This window comes from Puntigrus tetrazona, chromosome 19 (genome assembly GCF_018831695.1).
Source record: "Puntigrus tetrazona isolate hp1 chromosome 19, ASM1883169v1, whole genome shotgun sequence".
NCBI classification, from domain to species: Eukaryota; Metazoa; Chordata; class Actinopteri; order Cypriniformes; family Cyprinidae; genus Puntigrus; species Puntigrus tetrazona.
In genome coordinates this window covers 4275363-4289282 of record NC_056717.1, presented here as the reverse complement: position 1 = coordinate 4289282, position 13920 = coordinate 4275363, and the positions used below count along the sequence as shown (strand labels likewise).

Genomic DNA, 13920 nt, shown 5'->3' with positions numbered 1-13920 from the left:
AAAGCATTGTTTGTGAGCTCAGTGCTGCTTTGTGTACAGCGTCAGGGGTGAAACATTAATTTGCATTTTCATTCAGACCAACGAGAATCTACCGTTTCATGTTAAAGTCATAACATAAAAGACTCGTTTCAATGATATACAGTTGACTCTTTTGAGAGACGATAAATGTGCGTGCATGAAAGCATATTTTCAACAAGGTTCTTTTCACTAAATTACTGTTTTTATGAGGATACTTGCAAATGGCAGCATTTTGGCACAAGTATTTGTGCTTTAACCGTTTAAGGCTTTTAAAGTGGCAACAATAACTTTGTTCAATACTCTTGCGCTCTTTGAGCACCATCTTCTCGTGCATGAGCAGTCTCTCAGACAGCACGCTCTTATAGCCAAGTGAGATCTCTTTCACGATGCTTAAAAACGTGTGCAAATTACCTGGCAACACTGACACAGTGTCAAAATTAGAACATTTTGACACTGTCAGTGTTGCCAGGTAATTAAGACCTGTTTCACTTTTATTTTCTTGCATCTCACGTACAGATGAAGGCGTGTTTCTATGATGTTTAAATACACCATTAACAGGCCAATTAACAAAGAGCTAATTGACACATCTGGTTGAATCAAATGATTGAGAGCCTTTTTATAGCCTTCTGGAGCATAGAAAACGATTCAAATGAACTCGCGGTAGTTGTATTTAACATGACTACAGCGATGCAACCAATAATAAATGATGATAATGTTATCTGTGTATATACAGTAAGGTTGGGTACAACGTGACGCACATTAATGCAGGATCAATAAACAATACTCGTGATATGTTTGGCTTTTCATCACGTTTAGGACTTTCTGGACAGGTACAAAACGCTAATCGTCGTTATGGTTTTATTTGCGTAAATGACACAAGAAACATTGCTTGAGTAATTTAACTTGTGCAGAGCTCGTGTTCGCTCAAAGGAAGTCAAAGCCTTTTTTGGAAAATCTATATGTTGCAGTCAGTGTTGATATTGTGGCTAGCCACCACAAATAAATCAATGTATGGAAAACACTGCAGTATATCGCACCCAGCCCTAGTAACACGTTTGGATTGGAGTTTATTCCGGACTCTTATTTGTTGTTGTTGTTTTCCGTCAGAACTATTAAGTCCAAACAGACCCTGTGATTTCTTCCACTGCACATACAGTAAAGACAAAACTATAATAGGTGCTGAAATACGTCTTTAACGGCTAGTTAATGAGTTTGGTTCTGTACAAGCGGCAGGGATTCTGTGAATGTGGTAGTCACTACCTGAAGTGAGCAGAATAAAGCACTTAAGTGTGAGTTGCAGTGTGTATGTGACTAGTAAGTGGTGACCCAACTGTCTAGCCACACCCCAGCAACCCTTCAGAGCCCCCTAGCAACAATGTACTTCAATAGCCTAGCGCATCTTGGCACCAGAATAATGTAGGGGTATGATGGCGGCCTTATTTCTCTTGAAAGGCAAGCAGTTTTACTTGTCACTCTTTAATTTGTCTTGTCACACCCTAGCAACCATTTAGAGCACCCTAGCAACAATGCACTGAAGTAGTCTAGCATATCTCAGCACCAGAATAATGTATGGGTATGATGCTGAACTCTATTGACTTGATAAGCGAGCCTTTTGGCATATCGCTTTAGCAACTGTACAACAGTGCGAATGAAACAAAACTCAGTTAATAGAGACATGCCTGTTGTATCTTTCGATGCAAGTAGGCAACTCATAGTTTAAAAAAAGTACCACTATGGTAACTGTGTGCAGACACCCTAGCAACCGTTTAGAGCACCCTAGCAACCGCGTATTGAAATATCTTAGCCTCAGAGCATCACGCAGACTTTGAAGTGGACTCTCTCGCAATCCCAGCAGCCTTGTGGCAAATTCTTATCTCTGTTATCTGCAGATAATCATATCTGTTGAACCATACCTCCTTATCTTTGCTTTGCCAGAATCAAACAGTTTTGTGTCGTCTTGTTGTCATAGCAATACCCTCCGGACGAAAGGGGCCGTCTGGCAACCGACACTCCGGGGGAGTACGACCACGCCAAGAGAATCGCTGCCAGTCCTGCTGTGAGGCGTCCACTGGTGAGCCCTAATATCGTTTTCTCCAGCAGAGAGCATTTTTTTTTTTCTTTCCTTCGTATTAACTATGTTCTGAGAGTTTGCTCTTTCTCCACAGGGAACCTTGAGCAAGTCTGAGTGGGAGGCTACAAGTACGTGGTGATGTTCTTCCTGTTGAAATCAGTGTTCGGCGGCCTCTTGAATTTGACACAAAAAACACACAACAGAGGGATTTATGAATTTGCTTGACAGAACGCTTAAGATAATTGTGACTTTCATCAAAAGTCACAGTTGAGCTGGTTGACATGAATATTCAAAGTGTAACACTCAGAAGGACTCATTTGTATTGATAACGCTGCCTGCTCTCAAGCCAGGAAACTAAAGACCCCGGTTGTGAAATCACTTTTTTTCTCTTAAGATAAAGTACTTGATGTTTTCTCAGCGTGTGGGTTGGCCATCAGAGAAAAAAAAAAAACTTAAATTAGAAGCACTTTAACTGGCAGCTCCATGAACGGAGAAGTTCAAGTAGTTGCATGATTTTTTTTTATTTTTTATTTCTACATACCATTGTACTGTCATTCAAAATCGGATTGTTTTCTTAAACACACACTCCTCTAAACTTTCTATCCGTTCAAGAATCCTGAAAAAACATTTATTTCCACAAATGTATGCAGCAAAATGGTTTCAGCATTGATAAATGTTTTTTTAAGCAGCAAATAAGCATATAAAAGTGATTTCTGAAGAATCACGTGACTGAAGTAATAATACTGATCCCATAAATAAAATTGTAACATGTTCAAATAGGATAAATATTTCAGTTTTTACTATATTTTTCTTCTTTGCGTCTTTCAAAAACCATTTAAACAGTCGTGCTCATAAAACTTTGATAAAGTAATTTTATTTTATGAAATACTTTGGGTATGGATGTTTGAAAATGAAGTTCAAGTTTGTGCACAGCATATTCATTTATAAAATATTTAGTTAATTGCTGCTGTAAGCAACTTGGGTTTGTTTTTGTGCGTTTATCTTAATTGTTACTTAAATTGTAAATTCTGCTTAGCACCTAGTATTAACACCATGTGCTGTTCTTGAGGATCGAGATGATGTTAAACATGGGTTTTTAAAGTGTCTATAATGTGTTTTATATGCAGTTCAGATCATGTCCTACGTCCTTGACCTTGACCACCATCTCTACCTTCTCTCTCTCTCTCTCTCTCTTTGTAGGCATATACCTGGTGTATGTGTTCGAGAAAATGTCATGAGTCTGAGGGAGTCTCCATCAAGCTGTTGTATCCGGACGAGCGAGCCAAAGATACGGAGACTCGCTGTCATTGGTCTGGTGTCGTTCAGCCTGCTGAGCATGTCCATTTCACAAACCGTCAAATATTTTTATACAACCCGAGTTTTTCCCTTCACAAGTGTGTGTGTGTGTGCGCGTGTACACAGTGCACATGATCAATATTCTGTCTGATACTGTATTTCTGTTTATCCGTCACGATTCGCCCGCTCTTCCCCCCCCCTCTCTTCAAGTCAAGCAATCTAATAACCCTGTAGAGCTTACAGTCATCCGCTCCCTTTGGGTTTGACCTCCATTGTAATCCACCCTCCCTTCAGGCTTGACTGAAATTTTGGATTTTCTTTTCTGCGCAAGGTTGATTGGTATCATGTTCGGTGTGTGACCAGGTTATGATGGAGGAAGGTCTTCCTACAATACGAAATGCAGAACTTTGATTGAAGTTAAGTTCTCTCTTTTCTTTTTATTGTACTTGTAATGATGGTAGTTTTTTCTTTCCTAATATTGTCTTTGAACGTCGGGAAGATGTGTACTTCAGTCTCATTTCTGTACGTAGAGCAGTGTTTCTGGTCTTGCAGTTTGTCAGGGAATAAAAACCTGTTTTAGGATCATTAAACCTCCAGTGCACTGTATCAGTTTAATGCCTGTCTTTTCATTTTCTAATTGGTTTTGTTAAAGCCATGGCACTTTTCAGGATTGTGTGACGAAAGGGCAATATTCAGTCGAAAGAGAAATCTTTAGCAAGATTAAAAAGGAAAAAACGGTGTAGTGTCAAACCCTTCAGTTTGTTATATGCATGCCGGATATTCCAGTAATAACTCTTTAAGAATGCTTATTAATAAATTAACTGAAAAAAGTGTTACATGGACAAAAAAAAAATCTATCTTGCGTTTCAAAGACCAACAGCCATTGCAAGAAATTTCATCACTCTAGTTAAGCAATATTATGGGATTTTCAATTTCGAAGTTTTCTGTAGTACAGTGTTCATGTTGTACTGTAAAACACTTCTGCTGCTATTATAGAGGATGCATGCGATTAAGGTTTGGTGGTAGGGGTAGGTTTAAGGGATGGCTCGGTAGTGTAATCATACATGTAGTTACAGAAATTAATTACAGATGTATTTTTAAAAATATACGTAAAATGTAAATATGAACACAATAAGTGCATTGTACCAAATGATTCATTTAAATGTAAGTACATAGTAGTTAAGGCCACTTTATATAAAGTGGGACCCAAAATTTAATATAACATATAACTCAACTCAACTGTTTTTAATAGCAGTACATTTCTTAATATATAAATATTTGTATGAACATAGTAAAAAATGGAATAACAAGTCACTGTACAAAGGAAGGGACACTATCAAAAGTCTGCTCATGGTGTGAGTTTCTGTATATATTATCAATCACGCAAGCACCTTATTATCACGAGACTTGACAACCATCTGTCGAGTGGCAGTTATGTGGACCAAACTGCCTTTTTAATGAGAGTTCAGCCTGGTCGAAGCTGCCAGGATGACCGGAGATGCAGATGTTTGTCAAACCACACGGGCTTCTTTTCCTGCCAGGTTACAGCCGTCAACTCTGGCCAGCCCGGACGCATCAGGCTCCGCAAAAAAGTGGACAGCACAAGATTGGAAAAACGTCACCTGGTCTGACGCATCTTTCTGAGGTGACTTGCAGATGGAGGGGTCAGAATGTGTGTAAACAAGATCAATGGATCCATCCTTTACGTGTCAACAGTTCAGACTGCTGTGTGAGAAATATATTTGTTTGGGTGCACATTAGACCCCCGGTACCAAAGGTTTAAATGAATTGTAGAAAAAAGGCCATTTGCTGAAAGTACGTTTTTTATCATTACATGCGCACCAATGCATCCTCTATAGTGAGTAGGTGCCTTCAGAATGAGAATCCAAACGGCTGAGAAAAACATCACCATTACTGGCCTACTCAACTTTGGCCTGTTTGGCCTTTCTCTGTTTGGAAACAACGTCAGTTTTCAAACTTTTCAGACCTTTGCGATCAGCCAGATCATGCAGTGGATGCGTGTAATATACAGCGTCCAGATCAGGAATAGGCCTTTTTGCATGTAAAACATATCCTTTGCGTTATTAGATAAAAAACAAAAACCTGTGATTTCTATTAAGTTTTTGCACGTTTTGAACACATAAAAAGTTACATAATGCTGCTTTAAGCTCAACGATTGCTAAAGGGCCTTTCGCACTGCATGAACTATTTCATAGTACCCAAACTAATTGTGGGACTACCCAGCATACCGCACTCTCTGAACATCTGGCAACATGTAGGATTATGATAACTGCGACTCAGACTCTTCCCGCTTACGTACGCTTAGTTATTTATCCGTTGTGATAATTTGCAGGTCGTGTTAAAAAGTTGTCGGCCTACATAAATAGCTATATTCTGTATACCTAGTGTAAGATAATTCTGAGCCTCTGGTGTGATACTTGGACATTTCCAATCTGTCAACACTGAGGTGTACCACAGCGATTGAGGACAAGCGGTTTTGAAATGGTTTAGAAAATAGTTTAATGTGCTTGATTATTATATACATTTTGTACATTTTGAACACAAACGCTTTAACTAACTGCCCAACTGTAAGCATCTAAGCATAAGCATATCCTTTACTGCCTTCAAAAATCAATCAGGCATCATACCCTACCAACAATTCCTGATTCCCAGAACGTTCTGGTAATGTTAGTTTTTGTCTAGCCAGGAGATTTTCTTATTTTTTTGTTAATCTATTCTCATGCAAATCGAAGGCCCGCAGTAAATAAAGAAAACAAACAAACCCACAAAATAATGATTTCTGTTATCACTCTATGCTCAGCCCTAACTTAATATTGTAATTTAAAACATGTTTTGATTGATATAATTTCTGCATTGAAGGAAAATTGCCCCATATTTTAGTCACCCCGAAGCCATCCTAGGTTTATATGACTTTCTTTCTTCTTCAGATAAACACAGTCTGAGTTTTTTATTTATTTATTTATCCTGGCTCTTTAATTATCACATGTCCTCTGAAGCAGATCGATGGGTTTTTGTAACAAAGATATTTATAGTTTTAAAATTATAACATAAATAACGGATTATTTTCTGGCTTCTCGGCTGCTATCGCATTACCAAGCTTGAAAGAGCCAGGATACATTCAAACATTTTTTTTAAAATGACTGTGTTTGTCTGAAAGAAGAAAGTCATATACACCTAGGATGGCTTCCGGGTGAGTAAAATATGGGGTAATTTTCATTTTTGGGTGAACTATTCTTTTAAATGAATTTCATGGCTCTGTAGGTCAATGCACAAAACATCTGCAAAGTGTTCTTTGGAGAGATAGTTTTACATGTTTATAAAAATAACCTGAAAATAACCGGGAATGTTATTTTATGGTTGCAAAAAAAAAAAAAAAAAAAGCGGCCTAAAAAAAATTATCCCCTAATGTTATTTTTTTAACATTAGGGGAACGTTTGTGTTTGGATGATAATGTGTGATATTAGATTCGGGGCGTGCTTTGATTCCTTCCTTATAGAATCAGTAATTATGCGTGAAGCACTCCTGACAGTCTTAAATCTGACTCACTGCTCCGCTGGAGCTCCGTATCCTGCGGGAAATCAATGTCCTCTTCCTGACGCTAATTCTCATAATTGTTTGTCGGGGAGACAAATGCAATAAAACGCTAGTTTGTGCCGTTTAAGCTGATCAGGTCCAGTCGATATGTTTAGCCAACAGTGGGGGTGCAAAGTGATTAGTTAGCTGTGGTTATCGACAGTTCACACACACTCTCCTCAACCAAAGTAAAATCGATTCTTGTCACACTCCCGGACCGGAATAACCTACAATAAATCAATGAGCAAGATTGAGTGCACTTGTCTGAGGCGTTGTGCAGACTGAGACAAAACGGCAATGTTACGAGGTCAGCTATGACATTGGAAAGCAATCTTTGGAGATTCTTTTCTGAGTATCGTCAGGAGATGTGGATATTGTTCACTCGGGTGAAGTGAAATGACTGACTACCACAGTGTATGGCCAAATACGAGCTATGCTTTCAACCTCTAATGCAGAAATATTAATTCATGCGTTTATGACCTCTGGGTTAGATTATTGTAATGCTTTATTGGGTGGTTGTTCTGCACGCTTGATAAACAAACTTCAGCTAGTTCATAACGCAGCAGCTAGAGTCCTTACTAGAACTAGGAAGTATGATCATATTAGACCGGTTCTGTCAACACTGCACTGGCTCCCTATCAAACATTGGATAGATTTTAAAATCTTATTAATTACCTATAAAGCCCTGAATGGTTTAGCTCCTCAATACTTGAGTGAGCTCTTATCACATTATAGTCCTGCCCGTCCGCTGCGTTCTCAAAACTCTGGCCATTTGATAATACCTAGAATATCAAAATCAACTGCGAGTTTCTCCAATTCGTAATGCATCTCTGCATTTAATAAAAAAATGTTTCATCTTGTCATTATATATTACTCTCACTCTGTTCTCCTGTTCGATACTGTTCAGTGCTTTGGCACAATCTGTATTGTTAAAAGTGCTATATAAATAAAAGTGATTGATTGATTGCACAGAGCTTGTTTGCTAACTAGAGAGCAGGAAAAGATGGAGGAACTTTAGAGCGATGTGCCTTTAATTTTAATTAGCGTAATGCGTTATTGAGACAACTATATTTAGTTATAATAGCCCAAAATGTGATATTATTCATAAATGCACCATTGTGGTCCTACTCCATGTTGGAACTTATGAAACTTGTTAAAGCATAATTTAAAAATAAGGCTTCTTTTTTGGTCCCGTGAAGAATCTTCAGTAATTTTCTGCTTGTTAATGGTACGCTAGGCTAGTTTAAGGTAGACCCTGAAATAAAGTGTTACTGTTTCGCACACCAAGAAAAATGTTTCTTCAGTTTTTTGAGGAGGCAAAAGTGGTTCTCAGGTGGCGTTACTGAGAAACCTCCCTTTGGGAGCTCTTCTTTCGAGAGCGAGTAGCGTGTGATTTATGCGCGCTGATTGTTTTGAACATAAGCTCGGTTGCCGACGATGAAAAAGGCTTGCACCCCAATGATCCCACGATCCCATTACAGGCGCAGTGACACGGTAACTGACCTGTCTTTCAGAGGAAACACTGGTGACATCTCAATTATTTTCTCTCTCAGGCAATCTTCCCTGGAGAAGCACTGATTCCACATTAATGACTCTTATTTCTTTTAATCGATCCACGCGAGCTACTGTTGGAGACCTCCCTGATTTGCGTGCGGCGTCTAAATATCAGACTGGTTTGCGTTCGGATTTTGCTCTCTGCTTCTGGTGTATCAGTGATTATTCGTGTTCCTTCCTCTTGAATGTTAATGGAGGTAATTAGCATCTGACTCTACACCCTGAGCAGGTGTTCACCCTTGGCTTGAAGAACAATTTATAGTCTAAACCAGAGCTCCACAGCGTGGCTATATTTCCTGTTTTGTCCCTCGACGCCGTTTTATATGTTTTCCACATTTATATAAAGATTCATTAACAGCGAACATGAAAATCAACCCAAACTTTCATTACCTTTGTTTAATTAACTTCCTGGTCTTATTGTGAATAATTCATTAGCGCGTGTCGAATAGCTTTTTAGATATTGTTTTTAGCAGACTTGTATTCAGGTCGAATTGCTTTCTGGTTTCAAATTCTTCAAAACCCGTTGGATAAAATCAACTCATTTTTCTCACTGAATGTCATGTATTATTCAGCAGGGCTTCAGCTAAAGTTAAAACTTCCCTGTTCGCCAGTGCCGACGAAAGTAGAGAATTAGACTTGAAAACTTTATGCCAGGATAATTCGAATGAATTAAATCTAGCTCGCACATCTTTCTGTTGAACCGTCTGTCCTCGCTGCACAATGAACACTTCAAACCCGTGATCTGAATCACAAACGAAAGAGTCTTGAGTCACTTCTCTTTGATGAATCAGTACGAATAACCTCACAACTCAGTCTGTAAATGTAACGTTTTAATTTCAACCAATTTACATCAGTCTCAAAACATTTGAAATGACTGGAGAATTTAATAAGTTAAAGCAAGAGCGATTTTTTCTTTATTTTTTTTAGGGACGTGTTATTGCGCTTTACACTTGATGAGAATCTTCCTCGTAATAATGACTAAAAACAATAAAACAAGGTTTCTCATTGATGTGCTATAAACAATTAACATCTCACAGTGGCGAAAAACTCTCTGGTGATGATTTTGTTTCTCGTCATGTTACTGTAAGCCATTATAATTAAAAGGTTACAAGTTATTAAGTAATGTCATATTATAAAAAAGTCCCTTACAAAAATGAACTGGTTTTATTATAATAAAAGTGTATAACCATAGCTTTCGGCATATTGATTACCATTTTATGCCAGTTTTGTATAACCTACCATGGAGGGATGTAGCCGTCAAGTGAGGGAGGCACTTTTTTTTTCAGAACAAGGCAGAAAGGTACCCTAGCAACCGCCTTAGAAACCACCCCAAGTACCCTAGCAACATACAAAAGTACTTCAGCGTGTGTATATGATACGCAATTGTTAAGATTGAGGTAAATGCATATTACTGTGTATCATTTGCACTTCAAACACCTATGGAAGTCGATTTCTGCTTATAAACAGCACGCCATATACAAAAAAGTGCTGCTGATACACATTTTTATGAAACTGTCTTCTTCACATCAGTTTACTAAATCGCTGTGAACACGGGCTGAAGGCTGTTTTGGTAACCTATCATCCTCGCTGGTGAGCTGAGCTGTTCACGTGTGTGAAACTAACAACCGCAGCTCTGCGCGCGCCGGACGCGGTCACCGGACGGTCACGCGCCGAGGCAGACCTACGGGAAAACCTATACACCCGCGGGAACGTGGCGAAGCCTGTATGCTAATGAGGGTCAGCAGCCCGTCGGCGTCACAAGATAAAAGATGGGGAACGCTACACCGTTATATAACGGGTGGCTGACTCTGATATCGTGATGAAAAGCGCCACTGGGAGCTTCCAGCTGAACGCCGGGCTGTTATGTAACGTGTCACCCGCCGTCAGCGCGAGACTGAGGGGTGTCGTTATCTGAAGATCTCCGGGGAAAACTGACGGGCTCAGCTGAACCCGAGCTAGACAGACAGACAGACGCATTTCCACGCGCAGTTAAAGGAGCAGTTCACCCAAAAATGCATTTGCTCACTCCCAAGTAGTTTCCAACCTGTATGAATTTCTTTGTTCCGCCGAACACAAAGGAATATATTTTAAAGAAAGCTTATAACAAGTATGTTTTGGGTCAGCGCTGACTTCCATGGCATTTTCTTCCTGCTGTTTAAAACCAGTTGTGACCGCTGCAGAGCAAAGAAGTAAATCAATGAAAGATATCGCGACGGCAACGGGAGATTTGAAGCTTATGCACCTTTTTCTTGATGTAAACATGGCCACCGCCATTGGGTGCCTGAATTCTGTGGGTCTGGCTTCCGGTCTCATTCACATCCAGCTATTTTTAGCTGTACGAAACAGTTTGTTTTGCTGCTTGATATTGAAAATTGATGTGACCGATCATGTTATCTTAATTGTGGACACACTGGTTTGTTCTCGTTAATTACCTATATTCAGGCTCACACTCACTCTGTCTTTCTGGGGAAATCAAAACAAGCGACACAAGGAAAGTTAGCATGCTGAGGTAAAAAAAATCTAAATTAAAAGTTTATATTTAAAATACTGTTAGTTAGGCAAGGTTAGACAACCTTTCCACTATTACGATGTTTTAATAGTTCAGTAAGCAAGTAGGCTATTTTTTCAAATTGTTTGTGCACGTCTTGCTTCTGTGACCCAGACGGACAAGTCTTTGTGATGTTTCAAGAGTTACGGTATCCAGAGTAATGTCAGCATACCACCAAGAAGGACGAACAACATCCAACAGGAGTAACTGTGGACACAAGAGGAAGCTGTCTGAAAGGGATGTCCGGGTGCTATGCCAGATTGTATCTAAAAACATGAACCCACAGCTGCCCGACTCACTGCAGAATTAAAAGTGCACCTCAACACGTGTACATGGACGGACTGCTGTAGCCAAACCTTTGTCACTCGTGCCAATGCCAAACATCAGCTTCAACGGTGCCAGCGGTGAAAATCTTAGGCCGTGGACAATGTGAAACATGTATTGTTCTCTGATGAGTCCATCTTCATTGTTTTTCCCACATCCAAGAGAGTTACGGTGTGGAGAAGCCCCTAAGTAGCGTACAACCCAGACTGTTGCGTGCCCGGAGTGAATCAGTGATGGTTTGGACTGCAGTATCATGGCATTCCCTCGGCCCAGAACCGGTCACTGCCAAGGACTACCAAACTATTCTGGAGGACAATGTGCACCCTATAGTTCAAACGTTGTGTCCTAAAGGCCGTGCATTATCATCCATTATCATAACAAAAAAACAAAAAGTGAGGAGGACGTGTCCCCCATCTTCTGTGGTTATTACTCAGCTGGTTACAGAGCTATGAGCAATTACATTTCTAAGTAATTGGGCTTAAGATTTAAACTTGAGAGACAATAAATTGGGCCAAAAATAACAGATTGAGACATCAAAATAGCCTTGGGCATGGGCTCTCATTAGAAAATACTCAGAGGATCTTTGCAGCAGCTTGTTTTGACAGACAAATTAAAAGGTATTTTTTTGTGTTTGGTGATCACACAATTTCCAAAATAAGAAAAGAGCATTAACACTAATAACTAATACCTTTCAAATGTTTTTAAAATAAGCCATTTATGTGCTCTAAAGATGCAATTGTTTGAACAAAAATGCAATGTTGTGGAAAAATTATTTTTAAAACGTTTTCTATTAGAATAGCTGCTTTAAAATTGTATGTATTACTGTGGTCAAAGCTGAATTTTCTGCATCATTACTGTGCTGTTTTGTGTGTGTGTGTGTAAAATCTTGTGCTCTGGCACATAGATGTATATACATGTATATACAGGCATAAATCCTTGTGTATCACCCATAGAAACAGTCAATGAGGCGGAGATTGCAGTGCATTAAAGGTAAAAAATTATATAAATATTTGTTTTTTGCACAGATCGACCGTTTTGTGTGTTAACACCTTAATGTGTCAATTTTTTTTCCTTCCATCATATGACTGCCAGACTGCAACGGTTTCACGGAGTTACAAATCTTTGATACTGTTCTACTGAAGAAACCTAAAGTCACCTACACCTTGGATGCCCTGGGGGTAAGCAAAAAAACATCAAAATTCCATTCCACTTCATTTGTGTATTTGGTGAAATGCGATGTGTTTATGCAGTTTAAGGTGCACTTTTCCACATACTGTACATTATTGTTTCTCCTCTAAACCCCGCCCACTGCATTGCGCCTCGTAAACATAAAACCATGGCTGCATTTGTGAATGGAGAAACGACAATACTAACGTTATACTCGCGCTGTATATGCTATACTGCTCAAAACCCATGTTTGAATAACAAATAGCAGGTACTCTTAATAAGAGAATAAGAGTCAGAAGCACCAGACTGTCCTTGCAGAGTTATAATTGTCTCACTTTACAGTCTCTGAGCACAGCCAGCATAGACTGCTCTGTCAGGTTCAGGAATCAGTCCTCTGTAAATGCACTGAACACACTCTAATATTTGTGCTGAACTGTTGAATATTGTTGTAAACACAGCTTAACCACTGATTTCTAGTTGTGTCCTCTTTTGGAAGCACAAAGTCGTTTCAGTTTCACAGCGACACACAGCGCCTCCAGAACATGGCGCCCGCAGCAACACTGCAGCCAGAATAATAGCTCCGCCTTCTTTCTTTAAGTAAACAGTTGGGTGCTGTTTTAGGGGTTAGGAAAAATCATAACTTTCGTAAAGAACATCTCTTTGGTTTTGAAATCTTTGCAAGGGATCTTACCTATGCACTAACAGCTTGCAATACTCCAAAGAGAGGGAAAAAAAGCTTGAAAGTGCATCATATGACCCTTTTAAACCCGACACTCTCACAGACGATCATTTCGAGTCATTTTCGAGTCTTTTTTGTATTTTGGTTTTGTTTGTGGGGTTCTTTTTTTTTTTTTTTTGCCTCTCTAAATGAGCGAGCTGTTTATTCTGTAATTATTTCATCCATTTCTACGACTTCCACTCGTTCGGGCTGATCTGTGGAAAAGAGCGATGATGAGAACGAGACGCAGTATGTGAGTGCAAGATAATGAGCCAGTCAAACCTTTTGTAGCTTGCCATTTTCCTCAAACCTTAATGACAATTCAGTGAGCTGCCATTGGATGACTTTAAAGAAATAGCTCAGCTAAAAATGGAAATCTGCTGAAAATGTGCTTAATCCTCTGGCCTCTCAAAACAAAGACGAGTTTGTTTCTTCATTTCAACAGGTATGGAGAAATGTAGCGTTACACCACTCATCGTATCATCTTATTACGTATTTATGTATGCATTAAGGCCTCATATAGCAACCACGCTTGCAGTACAACCGCTTAAAACACTTAGCGTATGAATGCATGCCCCAAACCCTAATGTCGGCCAGGCGGCACAAGCAAGCAGCACTCGCATTTTCTTG

The 13920-nt window shown here is 39.4% G+C and overlaps 1 protein-coding gene across 1 annotated transcript in view; it reads left to right on the top strand.

Moving 5' to 3' along the window:
• Positions 1 to 3991, top strand: part of rnmt (RNA (guanine-7-) methyltransferase) — an 11466-nt gene extending 7475 nt beyond the window's left edge. The window contains exons 9-11 of the mRNA XM_043218103.1: positions 1988 to 2089; positions 2184 to 2217; positions 3290 to 3991. Coding sequence (XP_043074038.1) covers positions 1988 to 2089; positions 2184 to 2217; positions 3290 to 3327 — 174 coding nt within the window. The 3' untranslated portion in view covers positions 3328 to 3991. The remainder of the gene's footprint in view (positions 1 to 1987; positions 2090 to 2183; positions 2218 to 3289) is intronic.
• The last annotated feature ends 9929 nt before the right edge of the window (positions 3992 to 13920 follow it).